Here is a 13,863-nt window from a genome sequence, read left to right as displayed (position 1 = left end):
GTGCATTTCCTTCACTTGCCAAGTGCTTGTCAGTCTACACAGCCCTTGTAGGGCTGCAAGCAGCCCCTAACTACTGCAAATTTTCCTAAGGCTGCCACATCAGCATTTTTTGCTGCAGTTCATGCAGTCGACCAGCATTAATTGCAGTTGGACTGCATATTTATGCCTATTTTAGGTAGATCGACCAAATTTTAGCAGTTTTTGGCTATTTATAGTCCACTTGGCTGCAAACAGATCATTCATCTTCTTTCTTTTACAAATCCTGCTGGCTACACACTTTGCCTCCTTCTCTAGTGCTGCCATCATTTCCAGCCTGATCTAGTGCCCTCGCTGATGCTTTGACCTCCATGCAAGGACTGATCAGTCCATCATTGTATTCAGCATTCTTCCCAGATTCAATGCAGATTTCTCTTCCATTCCTACTGTCTTCTCTCTTCTCCTTTTCACTCCGTGTTCGTATTCCTCTTCCATTGCGCACTCTCACAAATTGAAGCAAGCCTCAACCCATCAAATTGCGGCTCTGGGCCTCTCTACTCCTGTCCCTATCCTTCATCTCCATGCTCTCACTGACGCTAGCATTGTCTCCTCCTTTGTTTGGCATTACACTAGCTCTAGTACTCATTCTCACTCCTCTCCTACCGCTTACATCTGCTACCTCTATCATCCTTGAAGGACATCTGTCAGCTATCATGACTTCGGGCATTCCAGTGCTAGATGTCCGATCATTTTGCAAGTGAATCACTGGCTAGGGAGTCCTACATATGAGACCGGCTAGATGAGGAAGCCCCTGTGGAAAAAGGGGATCCTGACAGTCTGAGGAAGGGTATGTAAGGACTCTTTGGGCTCAATGACTCTGCAAATGGGTGTCGGTCTGGGTATCCCAAGCAAAGGTCATGTCTCTCTACATAACATGGCTGAAGGCACTACCAATCTCAAGCAACTATGAAGTACTCATCCAGGCCAAGAAAGGAGATGCCAATGGCAGTGCCATCCCTAAGTGATGAGTAGTCTTGGCCCTCCATCCTACTGTCAAAATATGCCATTGATGACCCTAACGTCAAGCTGATTGGTAGCTAGCACCACCTCCATTTGCTTAGGTGAGTTGAACTACAGCTTGAATCATCCCTTTCCCAAGGGCAAAACTTGCGTGAACCTAGCTAGGGTGCTACTGAAAGCCACCCGGATGGAGTCCTTTATGATGCGAATGGGAGGGTGATCTCCAACTATGCAAGCCAATGACAATGTTTGAAGTTCTGTCATGCTGTCTCTAAGTGCAAGCTTTGTGTCAAAAGTGAAGTAGATCGATGAGAAAGCATCGACCATAGAAGAGAGGGGGAGTGCATTGGAGTCCCCTAGTGGTGGTGGATTGGCTGCAATCTCGTGCGGCTCACTAGCAAGCAGAGCAGCCTGTTGGGCAGGTAGGCTGACATTGGGCTGGAGAGGGATGGTGATGAGCAGGGTAGGATGATGGTGGGCTGATGAGCAAGGTGGTGATGGGCAAACACGCAAGTTATCGGGCAAGATGAGGATGGCGGTGGCAGGACAAAGATGACAACTAGGGTGGTGGCGGGTGAGGAGTTGGCAGGCAGGTAGTGGTGGCAAGTAGGCAGTGGTGGTGTGCAGCAAGGTGGTGAGCGGGCAGGCAGGGTGATGGTGGCAACCAAACTGGGAAGATGATTGGACAGGGTCAACCAAGCAGCAGGGCATCAAAACCAGGCATGTGTCATTGGACTATCACAAATCGGGTCACAAGTAGTGATCGTATTAGAGTGAGATGGGAGGCTGTCATGTCAGACTTGGCAGTCAACTTGTCGAACCAATCGCCTATCAAAGAACAAATGTAGCTTGCTCAAGCATATGTCACAGTTATGAGATGATTTCAACATGACTTAATAAAAGCTTCAAGGACCCACAAATATTTCTTCCACACAATCCTCTTGTAAAATGGAATGTAGGCACTGATGAATCCAAGAGAGCATAGGGATTATAGCAGTGAAGAACAAAATAACACCTTGCTAGTGGAAAGAGGAAAAGGGGCGGAACACCTTCGTGTCCACATGCATATCTAGAACATCCTCTTTGTAATAGAGCAGTGTGAGGCTTTGAGGGTTTGAAGATAGGCTGATAAAACAAACAATGTACGAACATGACTAAAACACAATAACTCAAACAAAGACACAAAAACCAAAAATAGGGAATAAGGATAGAAAGTGTGCTATGGTTCTCAAGGACTGGAGATGTCCAACAACCAGTGACTTCTGGAAGCAGCCTAATGCAGAGTGCCAGAGAGCATCATCCTTTGTGTAAGGATCCCATGTGCAGCAATACCACCAAGTCTGATGAAGATGGAGTCAACTGGAGCTAAGGGTGAGGAAGCACAACAGCCCAGGGCCAGTCTATCTCCAGTCCAGATAGAATGTGACTGAAAGCAAGAGTTTTATTATATGTGGCTCACTAGCACCTTCAAGGTCGAAGTGAAGAATCGATTGAGGGCAACAAATTGCAAAGATTTGGAGGATTACAATAAAAAGTTTTGGGAGGCTGTGCCACCTGTTAGTTCTCACAAGGAGGTCGCCCCATGAAAGAAAAAATACAAAAGTATTGTTGCACATTGCCTGACCAGGGAGTTGATTACTATACAAAGACTAAAGTGTGGAGCATATTCTAATTTTGTCATTGCTGCTTAGTTGCTACAGATTTGAAACTATTTCCACCATTACTAGGGTTGAAAGGTTTCTTCTCAGTCTCTGGTTTGCCTGTCTTACAGCCAACAACTATTCCGTGCAGCAATTCATCAGCCACAGTAGCATTCTCAATGAGCTACAATATGCTGTGGACTTTAGCTTTTGTATAATAATCACGTACATACTTGGGCAGCCTGCGACATATTTCGCAACTGTTCTTTCATGGTAACCTCCTCATAAGAACCAACAGGCAATGAAGCCTCTGAAAACTTTTTATTGTAGTCCTCCAAATCCTTTCAATTACTTGATTATAGATAGTCCCCACTTCCACCTTCTTGAAGGGACTAGTGAGATGTATTATAAAACTCATGCTTGACTGATACCCAATCATTTTGTGACTTTCCCTGAACAAGAAGGTTCGTCCACCACTATTGCACATTCCATTCAAGAAAAGTAGATGCCTTGTGCACCTTGGCCCACTCAATATAACTCCCACCTGAATAAGCTATGTCAAACTACTGGATGAAAGCCAAAGCTTTCATCTTGTCATGCATACCACTAAGGGTCTCATAACTTCACTGATCATCCTCCCTTTTTGTATCCTTTTGGTTTTTCCTTTGGAGTAAGGTGCCATAGATAATTGATTGTAAGAATCTGGGCTAAATTGCACTACCAATTGCTTGACCGATATTTCTAACCATTGGTACTGAATTTACATTACCTGAAACTGGTACAAACATACTTTGTGGATGAGGTTGCATCCCAACCTAAAAACCTGTACCCACACTTCCATAGTTTGCATACTAGCAAGCATATATCCCTGTAAGCTTGTCTATTCAGCACCTAGGAACTTGGTTGGCTCATACATTGGCTGCCATAGCCTAGACCACATAGCCTCCAAAATACCTGGATACAGGCTGAATTTCTTGTTATACTTGCTCCACTTGTTGAAAATTATGACCATGTCCATTGACCTCAGCACCCAATGCAAAAGCAGATTATTGAACTGGAACACTCTGCACTATTGGAACCACTGTCTGCTATCCAACTACAAACTGAAATCCCATGGGATGTCTCCTAGCCACACTAGGATCTGGGATCAATGGAATGTCTGCTAGCCACACTAGGATCTGGGATCAATGTATCTTGTTGCCTCCCATTCGATACCTCCTACACATAGATACATCCCGTCCAATAGATCTCAGCCCTTCGGAAAATCCTTGCCCCATTCCTTGTGAGACATCCTTCCTCAGACATTAAGTGTTCCAGCCTGAAAATTTGGCCTTGTGAGACATCCTTCCTCAGACATTAAGTGTTCCAGCCTCAAAATTTGGCCCACGTTCATATTTAATCAATTAAGCAACATGTCTTTATTCATTAAAACTACGTAAAGAAAAATTCATGGTGAACTCACAAAACCTTGGCAACTGATGGACCTGCCCATGTCAAGCACTAGTCATGCAATATCAAGGACCCAACAAAAGAGAGTTCCAAAGATAAATCATATCTCCATGACAGTTTTGGGGCTGCAGCATTTTTGACACCACAATTTGCAGCATTCAACCAGCCACTGCTAAAACAACAAAGCAGACTAAGAAGCATTACTGACAGACAGTTGGAAATTGGATGGGTCATTGTCAAAAGGGTCACAGAAGGTAGGTTTCCTCAAATTGTCATGATGCTTGTAGGATCCTTCTCTTTTCACACATTACTCGTTCAAAGCACAGGTGCAATTCATAAGGACTTTCTATGTGCACGGACAAGACAAACTGTTGGGATCAAACAGATGGTTCATGGGCCCAAGACATAACAAGCACAACGCTCTTGGTTTTCAGGTTGTACCCGTTCTTATTTACCACAAGAAGAAAAGTTATGTGTAATAATATGTTCAAATGCACCTATATGTACTTTGCTAACACTCCGACCACCATGCTTAGGTGCTTCAGTTGGTCATTCTCATAGGAATCAGACCTAGAGCAACTATCATACTATACAAAAAGATGCTATGCTCAAACTCGAATGTATATGGTCCTTCTTCAGAAGTTAAGCTTTGCAACTGAAATTGAGATATTTTCAGATCAATAGATCTACTTACTGCAGTCATCATCATGATCAGTATTTGATAAGCCCTCAACTGGTAGATCCTTAGCCCTTTGGACTGTTACTTCAAAGACATGCCTTGATAATCCATCCTTTTCATGCAAACCACATAAATGCACCAGAATTACAGGGGTACATCACAGTTTGTTCCTAATGAGATTGATCAGATATGCAATAGAAAAAGCTGAAAAGACATGCCAAGTAAAGAAAGCTCACACAATCAGAAACTTGCAGATTATTTTTTAAGCCTGACTTCAATTTCTGAGCTCTCTGTATCATGCCCCTGACATATCTTTGTATAATCACAATGGATCGTGTTTGCTCTTGTACTTTCAACATCAATGACTTCGGTCCAGAGAAAACTGTAATCTCCATCCTCTTTCTTCCTATATCACTTTGGGGATGCCATAATGAGAAAGTCCCGTCAGCTATTAGATTGTATGGCCCTATCTGTTCAACTTTTCCTGTGGACAAAGGAACTTTGACCAGCCCACACAAGTTTTCAAGCCCATCACTTATCCAGCTGGAAAAATCTGTACCTTTTTGCCATATTTCTATGAATATGAATTCTTTTTTGGGGCCTCTTGAAGCTCTCAATATTGCATCAGCAAGATCCTGCTTCCGATTTGTCACATCAACGTGTATAAACCTGAAAGTGGAGTGGCTGCCAGACTTGATAACAAGCGTGAAGAATGTGCTTCTTTTCTCCAAGGTGCTTAACTTTGACAGCTTTGAAGCATAATCACCATTGTGAATATATACATAAAGCCAAGGTTCCTGCCAAAAAGTGATTCATCCAAACGAAATGACCAAGAAATACCAATCAAGTATCCATGCATTGGCATACTTTCTTCACTAGTTCAAGCATCTTTAAAAGCCTGTTCTTTTTTGCTACTTTGTAGACTGGGAGCTGAGGTTTTTAAATAAAACCACACTAAGAAAATCTCATTAGTATTTCTACCTCAGAGTAAAGGGAGAGATTTTGGATATGATCATTATGTGAGCCTGGCAAAAGTCTTAGTCCAACTTCAAGGATGGCCAAAGGTTTTTGCCCAGTCCACTCACGCCGCATCAAACTTCCCTTGACCTTGAGATTGTTCTTGGAAAATGGACTTTGTTCCTGACCTAGCTTGATGCTACCAGGATTACATGAATTTGTGACTGCACATTTTTCCATGTGGCTCTCCACTCCCACCATTACCAAGTTTGAGTGCAAGGTGGAAGGCATGCTTCTGATAACATTATGAAGTGATAGGTAAGCATTGCCTTGCAAAGTCTTCCCCTCATGCATCCCAATTTCAATAGTCGCCTTCATCATCTGTGATTTCCATATGTCTGGATGGAGCTGTCCTGAAGGGAGCTTCCAGAACAACTGGGATTGGTGTTCAAAGTGGAGTTCATCTCTGCTGACTTTCATGGGCATGACGGAGATACATTGCTCAGGGCAAGAACCCACATTTGATTCAGACACACTTACATATGGGAAAGTGAGGGTAAGCAAGCACCTGGAAGATGATGCGGAATTGTGCATATGCCTCGGTAACAGCATGTCTTGCTCGCTGACAATGCCCTTGAGGGGTTGGCAGAAGATGAGCTTTCCAACGGTGACGGTTAGAGAGATTGTGTTGCTTTGTCTAGGCTTTGATGGATGAAGGTTGAAAGAATCCGGCCTGGTGTCTACAGCATCCACAGCTCCTTCTTGCTCTTCTCTCAGGGGCATCTTTGCCTCATCGGAGGAGGGAAAGAACAGCTCCTGCAACAGGGCTTCCTCTGCGACATCGCCCGGGCGCTCTTGCTCAAACATCATAAGCTCCAAGTCTAGGCCTTTGGTAACTTGTTCATGTTCGTCTCCTTCTTCTTCTTCTTCTTCTTCTCCTTGTTCTTGAATCAAACCATAGCTGGAATGATCTTCAAGCAGCCCGTCAAGAATGTCGCTACCTGCAAGGAGCCTTTCTGCCAGGAGCATGTCCTGTTGCTGCAACACCTCTTCATTTTTGGCTGATCGTAATTCAGCTTGCCAAACTGAGCCAGCAGCCGCTTTCTTGCCTCGGCACTGGAATCCTGTGTCTGCAGATGCTTTTGCTAGAACGTTGCGGAACAGCTGTGCTCGTCTGATGAGGTTGTGTAACGGGTCAGCTACACTCGCCATGGCTGATACAAGCTGTTCTACGAGAGCTCGTTATTGGTCTGATGAGTAAATGAGAGGAGGGATATTGAAGCAGAGACGCACGTGCTGCTGTATCTCTCTTCTTCTCCTCTTCTCTCTCTCTCTCTCTCTCGTCATCAACCTTGCAAGATATGCACGTAATCATACACACACACTCTCTCTCTCGTCATCAACCTTGCAAGATATGCACGTAATCATACACACACACACTCTCTCTCCATCAACTTTGCAAGTTATGCACACGTAACCATAGTCTTTCCCCCTCTACAGTATATGTGTGTACCTCACTTACAGAGCTTTGTAATAACGGGTGCATCTCGATTCTCAGCTAGGGTAAGCAGCCTTTCCCTCAAGGCCCATTTCCCTAATCCACGCCAAATTTGCAAAAGTTTGACAAAGAAGGCTTTTGTCTACATGGGCAGATTCAGGCAATTGTAGTAGTAATAAATGTCAAAGGCATAGTTTTACCCTAATGTGCAAAGCTCCTCTAACGGGGACAGTTGTAGAACAACTTAGTTTCGAGTTGTTCTCAACACACACCCTAGACCCTCAATGTGACCGAATGTCTGGAGAACGAACGTGTGGAATAGCAAAACAAAAAGTTCTACTTGTAATTATACTTGGTGAGGTGAATTGTGCCTCTTTTCGAAACTCATGTAAAACAATTGATCATCTAATTCAATGTGGATAGTGCCAAAGTAGAAATGGGTGCACGGTGCCACGACACTTTGTGTCTATGGGTTGAAACCTTACGAGATCTCTATTCCTACCAAGATTTCATATCTATGCCAATGAGATGTGACTATCAATGTCCATCAGAGTTATACTTGATTTGCTAGTGTATGTTAGGAATTTTAAAGTCATTTCACGTGTTGGTTAAGACCAAATATGTCATGTACCCCTTGTCAGACATCCGAGTGGCCATTTAATATCTGGGATCGAAGTTTAAGGTGAGGTATGATGTGTCCAATGTCCATTGACCTGCCCCCACTTTTTTCAATGCAACTTGTGAGTTGATCCCAATGCCTACTACAAACAGGGAAATTTCAGGTGATGGAACTCCAATTTTTGTCATGCTTTTTATGGGGACTCAAACACAACAAAGGCAAGGGAAAGCAAGGCCAAACACAGGAGAGAACTTACATATATGTGTGGATATCCTACATATCTAGGTGAGATTTGGGATTGTTATGTTGTTGTTAAGGATTTTATGTTGAACATACATGAGTTATGAGGCTTTTTGCTCACAGAATTCACAATTCTTTGGGTTTTTTGGTTTCAAGTGTGTCATAGGATTATACTAGGGCTGTTTTGAGGTTTTACTTGCATTGTTTGTGCAGAGAATGATATATTGCAATCACTGAAAGATTTTGGACTAAAGTGTTTGGGTACGAGGTATTGCCTCAGAAGGGTTACTTGGTTGAGCTATTGTCTCGATCAAAGGGTTGTAAGTTTAAAAGTGATAGTGAAGTTATACAATGATTGAAGCAAAAGATCATTGTAAGTAATATAGAATTCAATTTGATTTCTCTATTGCTTACTTCTATTGCCTATAGTTTCTTTTGTCTCTCATTTGTCAAATTGTATCCTCAAGTCCTCAATGGTTTAAGGCTTGACACTCCCCCCCCCCCCCCCCCGCCCCTCCCCCTTCCCCACCAAACATTTAATGTGAACTCAACATGAAATGCCAATTCTAGAATTAAAAGATGGGAGACCAAATTGAAGAGGTTGTTAGAGCAAGAGATATCATGGATTTTATGTGCATGTATGAGATGATTAAACATGAAGAGGCAATTTGCATGAAGTTAATATTGTAGAGTTGAAAAATTTTTTATGGAAGAAATATATCCAGGTTTCTATGTATCTATGTGGAGAAGCTAAAGATGGCCAGTGTTCTGGCTAATGAGATGCCATTATATTTTAACAGGGTTATGGCTCATGAGATATGAATCCACACAAATGCAATTTACACAAAACATGGTTGGACTTGGGCTGATTTCAAGAAAGCCCAAAAAGATGAATACTACATTGAAGATGTTGACAAGGTTACAAAAATGTATTTTCTTGAGTGAGTTGCAAAACTTGCCAAAAGGGCTTCCTACTCAATAATTGCACAAGGAATTTGAACGACATTATGACCAATTGAGTGCAATAGGATAACTTACTCTAGAGACAAATAAGATTATTTTATTCTTGTAGGGTGGAGATCCACTATTAAATTTTGAATTGAAAAAAATCTTAGAAGATGATACAATAAAGTAGGGTCTCAAGACAGAGTTGAATGATGTTCAAGAAGCTATTTTTAAATTAGTGAAAAGATAGAGAAGAAGGGAGCCTTTAACTATGCTTAGGGCTATTGTTAGTCCATCATGGATAGAGCCGAGGCTAAGGCAATCATAGATGATGTTTTTATTGATGATCTTGTGAAGGATATGTAGGATTTATAGATTAAGCTTGCAAAGCTTAAAGATTCAAGAAGACTAGTGTAGCCCTGATGACTCTTCCTATATGGAAGGGTTTAGCTACACATATATTTGATGTGATAGTCCAGATCATGATTGCACAGATTGTGTTTTGTCCAATGAGGCTTTACGCAAGAATCTAACTTTTGGAAGAAAGGCAAGTTTCATGCTAGTGAGACAAGATTGCCCCTTACTATGAGTTTTGAGAAGGGAGGTTTGCAGAAAATCCTTGATGACTTATTTGTGCAAATTTACTATGCTATAATGGATACTGCAACATATAGACTCCAAATACAAGAAGCTCCAAGCAGTATTGCTAGTATAGGCATGAAAGCTAAAAAGTAGGCTCATCCCATGCAGAATGTGGGTAAGGAAAATATTCCTAAAACATGCTTGAATAATGCATGGAGGAATATCAAGGAAATGATGTGATGGGGTTCACTTGTGATTTCTTATTTAATTTATGCATATACTTGGCAAAGATACAAAACACATATTTTATTGTAAACAAGAGAAAAAGGAAAGATGATAATCCATGCACTTCCGAGAGGATAACTAGAGGGGGTGGCAAGACTGATCTTGAGTGGTCTACATCTCCTACTAGGCCTACACTAGAACATGTCATGCAAGATCTTCAAAAAGGGCACAAGGAAAAAAAGCAATATCAAAAGCCAAAGGGCAACACAAATAGCGATCCATATTGCAACACAAATAGTGATGCATGCAGGTTTATTCACAATGCTAATAGCGATGGTTGCATAGGGAAAAAAATTTGGGTAGCAAGGCATGTAGCCCTACCACCCTTCCAGCCACATGTGCTAAATAATATTCCATAAATCAAGGTGAGCATACAGCTATTGTCAAAACACATGCATCATGAGATATTAGAAGGAAAGAGTTTATTGATTTAATTTCCAAATAAATATAATATCAACAATGACATCTCATAAAACTACATGGATTAATAAGGAGCAGAATCCAAGACAAACAAATATATCAAAACATATCACAAAATGCAAGTCCATACAAGGATGAGAAATATATCAAAGAAGGCTACATAGAAAGAGCTTGTATGGTCTATAGGGCCAAAAAAGGAAGGGATACGTGCTCCATGAATCCAAGTGACTGCTACAACTCCTCATCATCTGATAGCTCGTCCTGATGCAATGGCACGATGAATAGACTCTACAATATAAAACAACCAAAGATTAATCTACATTATATAATGTATCACAAAAAACTAGAAACTGAAAACAGAAAAGAGGCATGACTTAATAGACCACCATGCACATATAATCTATCGATAAGAGAAGTGAGAATATGCCTCTCTATGTATCGAGTCTCCAAACCTATGGGATTGCAATTTGTGATCGAGTGTTGTAAGGAAAACAAAGTAGCATTGTTAGTGTTGAAGATGGAGATGGTAGCTCCAAGCTCAATACTACATAGAGTGAACAGTAGAGAGTGAGTGAGAGTGTAGGCACACTTTGACACATGATTCATTCACAAGTATGTAAGACAAGTACAACGTATGACCCTTAGACCTTAGGGTTGTGTAAGTGTCTTAAGGTGCGTTCACACCCGAAAGTGCAATAAGTGGCTGAACTATATAACATCAACACATAAATAGAGAATAATGTAACTAGCACTAATTACAACAAGCCTAAAATTCATATAAACTAAAAATGTATACTTTACCACTTTAATCTTGGACATTCTTGCAAAAAAAACCTCTTTTACGGAGAGTAAAACGTGCCCCAATGTCCTACTACAGATCATCAACACTTCTATGTGAGTGTATGTGTGAGTCAAGCCTAACAAACCCCTTAGAGTGAAAAGTGATTGGCATACAAGGAACATCCACCAAAGGAGATGGAATTTAAAGCATTGTGAAGTGCTTCAAATTTGTCACAGGGAAGAGTTTTAGTGAATATGTCTATCACATTGTTGTTGGTATAAGGATAGTAGACAAGGCTAATATCCCCTATATATAGCCTCTTTCTAACAAAGTGATAGTGTCTCTCTATGTGTTTCATGCATGAATGAAACATTGGATTCCATGCCATTGCATTGGTACTATGACTATCAATAAAGAAAGGAGTAGACTCTATGACAGGTACATCAAAATTAGCCAACAAACATCTCAACCATACACATTCAATTGTAGTAGTGAAAACTACCTTGTATTTAGCTTCACAAGACGATGTGGTAATAGTGGATTGTTTCTTGCTAAGCCAAGAAATGCAAGATGAGCCAAGAAAGAAACAGCTTCAACTTGTAGAGTGACATGAATCAAAATTCCTAGCCCAATTAGAATCAATGTAAGCATGTAACTGCAATGACCCCCCTTGACATAAAGCAATCCAAGAGTCCTGGCGCTCTACAAGTAAACAAAAAACACGCTTCACATCCTGCCAATGTAACATGCATGGCTGTGCATATATTTACTTAGGATTGAAATTGCAAACTGAATATTTGGCCTTGTGTCACTACAAGGATATGAGGCTATAGCGACGGGTGTTAGCAACGACAAATAGCGGCGTCGCTATTTGCGTTGCTATTAGCGACGCAAATAGTGATGGTACCTAGAGCAAAAAAACGCAGGCCGAAACCCGAGCGTATCATTTTTCGTGCATTCACAAAAGAGAGAGCGAGAGGGAGAGCGACCATCTTGCTGAGAGGGAGAGAGAGAGAGAGAAAGAAGGCTTCTCACCGCCACCGCCGCCATCGCCACTGCTGCCACCGTTCGCGAAGAAGAGGAGGAGGTGTACGGAGGGCGAAGAGGAGCAGCCAAACCCTTCTTCAAGTCTTTACAGTGAGTGCATTGTCCATTCTTGCTTTGCTTTTGTGTTTTCTCTCTCTCTTTTACTTGTTTTTTGTATAATTCGTGTATATTGAGAGAGGGAGAGGAAATGAGAGAGAAAGAGAGGGAGAGGGAGGGAGAGGAAATGAGAGAGGGAGAGGGAGAGGGAGGAAATGGGAGAGGGAGGGAGAGAGAAAGAGAGGGAGAGGGAGAGGGGGAGGGAAAGAAAATGAGAGAGGGAGAGGGAGTTTTCTCTCTCTGTTTTACTTGTTTTTGGTATAATCCATGTGTATTGAGAGAGGGAGAGGAAATGAGAGAGAAAGAGAGGGAGAGGGAGAGGGAGTTTTCTCTCTCTCTTTTACTTTTTTTGTATAATTCATGTATATTGAGAGAGGGAGAGGAAATGAGAGAGAAAGAGAGGGAGAGGGAGAGGGAGGGAGAGGAAATGAGAGAGGGAGGAAATGGGAAAGGAAGAGGGAGGGAGAGGGAGAGGGAAACATTGAAAGAGAGAAAGAGACGGAGAGAGAGAGGGAGGGAGAGAGAAAGAGAGAGGGAGGGAGAGGAGAAGAGAGAAAAAACATTAAACATAATAGGGAAAGAGAGAAAGAGAGGGAGAGGGTGAGGAAGGGAGAAGAAATGAGAGAGGGAGAGGAAGAGACCAAAAGGAAATGAGATAGGGAGAGGAGAGCGAAAAAATGAGAGAATGAGAGGAGAGAGAAAAAGAGAGAAAAGATGTTAAACATAATAGGGAAAGAGAGAAAGAGAGGGTGAGGGTGAGGGTGAGGGTGAGGGAGGGAGAGGAAATGAGAGAGGGAGAGGAAGAGAAAAAAGGAAATGAGAGAGGGAGAGGAGAGAGAAAAAATGAGAGAAGAGGAGAGAGAAAAGATATTATACATAATAGGGAAAGAAAGAAAGAGAGGGTGAGGGTGAGGTTGAGGGAGGGAGAAGAAATGAGAGAGGGAGAGGAAGAGAGCAAAAGGAAATGAGAGAGGAAGAGGAGAGAGAAAAAAAATGAGAGAAGGAGAGGAGAGAGAAAAATATATAAAAATCATTAAGCCTAATATGGAAAGAGAGAAAGAGAGGGTGAGGGTGAGGGAGGGAGAGGAAATGAGAGAGGGAGAGAAAGAGAGAAAAGGAAATAAGACCTTACAATAAGCTCATATAGGCTCATAGGGGTTAGGCCGATCCTCAACAAACTTAACGGATATATGGCTAGAGAACCCTAGCACACTTGCGCCTCCTAGAATAATGTTCTTCCTACAAAGAGACATCTCATACATGGGGCTTGTCCTAGCCTCCACCACGCAAGTATACAACGAAGGCAATCAGCCTATCAGTTAGAAAAACATTCATTTTTCATAACGTAAATCCAAAAATAACTTTGGATATTTCATAAAAATCAATCTCTTCTTAAAAAGACAAATACAAAAAACTAAAACAACATCATTCATATGCTTCGCAAAAACTAAAACAGCATCACCACAAGATCTCTTAGAAAACTCATCTTTAACTATCAATTTTAATTTAAAAATATAATATAAAATCACTTGCAAGGAATGATACTCTTTTATCATTAACCCTCTTTCATCCTTAGAATAGTCTTAGGAACAAATTTCTGCTCTAACAAGCATATATTTGAGCATAATA

The 13,863-nt window shown here is 41.6% G+C and overlaps 1 protein-coding gene across 2 annotated transcripts in view; it reads right to left on the bottom strand.

The window, feature by feature from the left end:
• The window catches only part of LOC148012189 (uncharacterized), a 78,750-nt gene extending 71,640 nt beyond the window's left edge, over positions 1 to 7,110 (bottom strand). For both annotated transcript variants that reach the window (XM_087668955.1, XM_087668956.1), the window contains exons 1-3: positions 5,746 to 7,110; positions 5,001 to 5,561; positions 4,780 to 4,876 (exon numbers count right to left, since the gene is read on the bottom strand). In XM_087668955.1, coding sequence (XP_087525081.1) covers positions 4,780 to 4,876; positions 5,001 to 5,561; positions 5,746 to 6,933 — 1,846 coding nt within the window. In that variant the 5' untranslated portion in view covers positions 6,934 to 7,110. The remainder of the gene's footprint in view (positions 1 to 4,779; positions 4,877 to 5,000; positions 5,562 to 5,745) is intronic.
• Positions 7,111 to 13,863: the final 6,753 nt, after the last annotated feature.

This window comes from Lygodium microphyllum, chromosome 27 (genome assembly GCF_053477565.2).
Source record: "Lygodium microphyllum isolate KBCC chromosome 27, Lygodium_microphyllum_v1.1.10, whole genome shotgun sequence".
In the NCBI taxonomy this organism is placed as follows: domain Eukaryota; kingdom Viridiplantae; phylum Streptophyta; class Polypodiopsida; order Schizaeales; family Lygodiaceae; genus Lygodium; species Lygodium microphyllum.
This window is presented reverse-complemented; position numbering and strand designations above follow the sequence as displayed.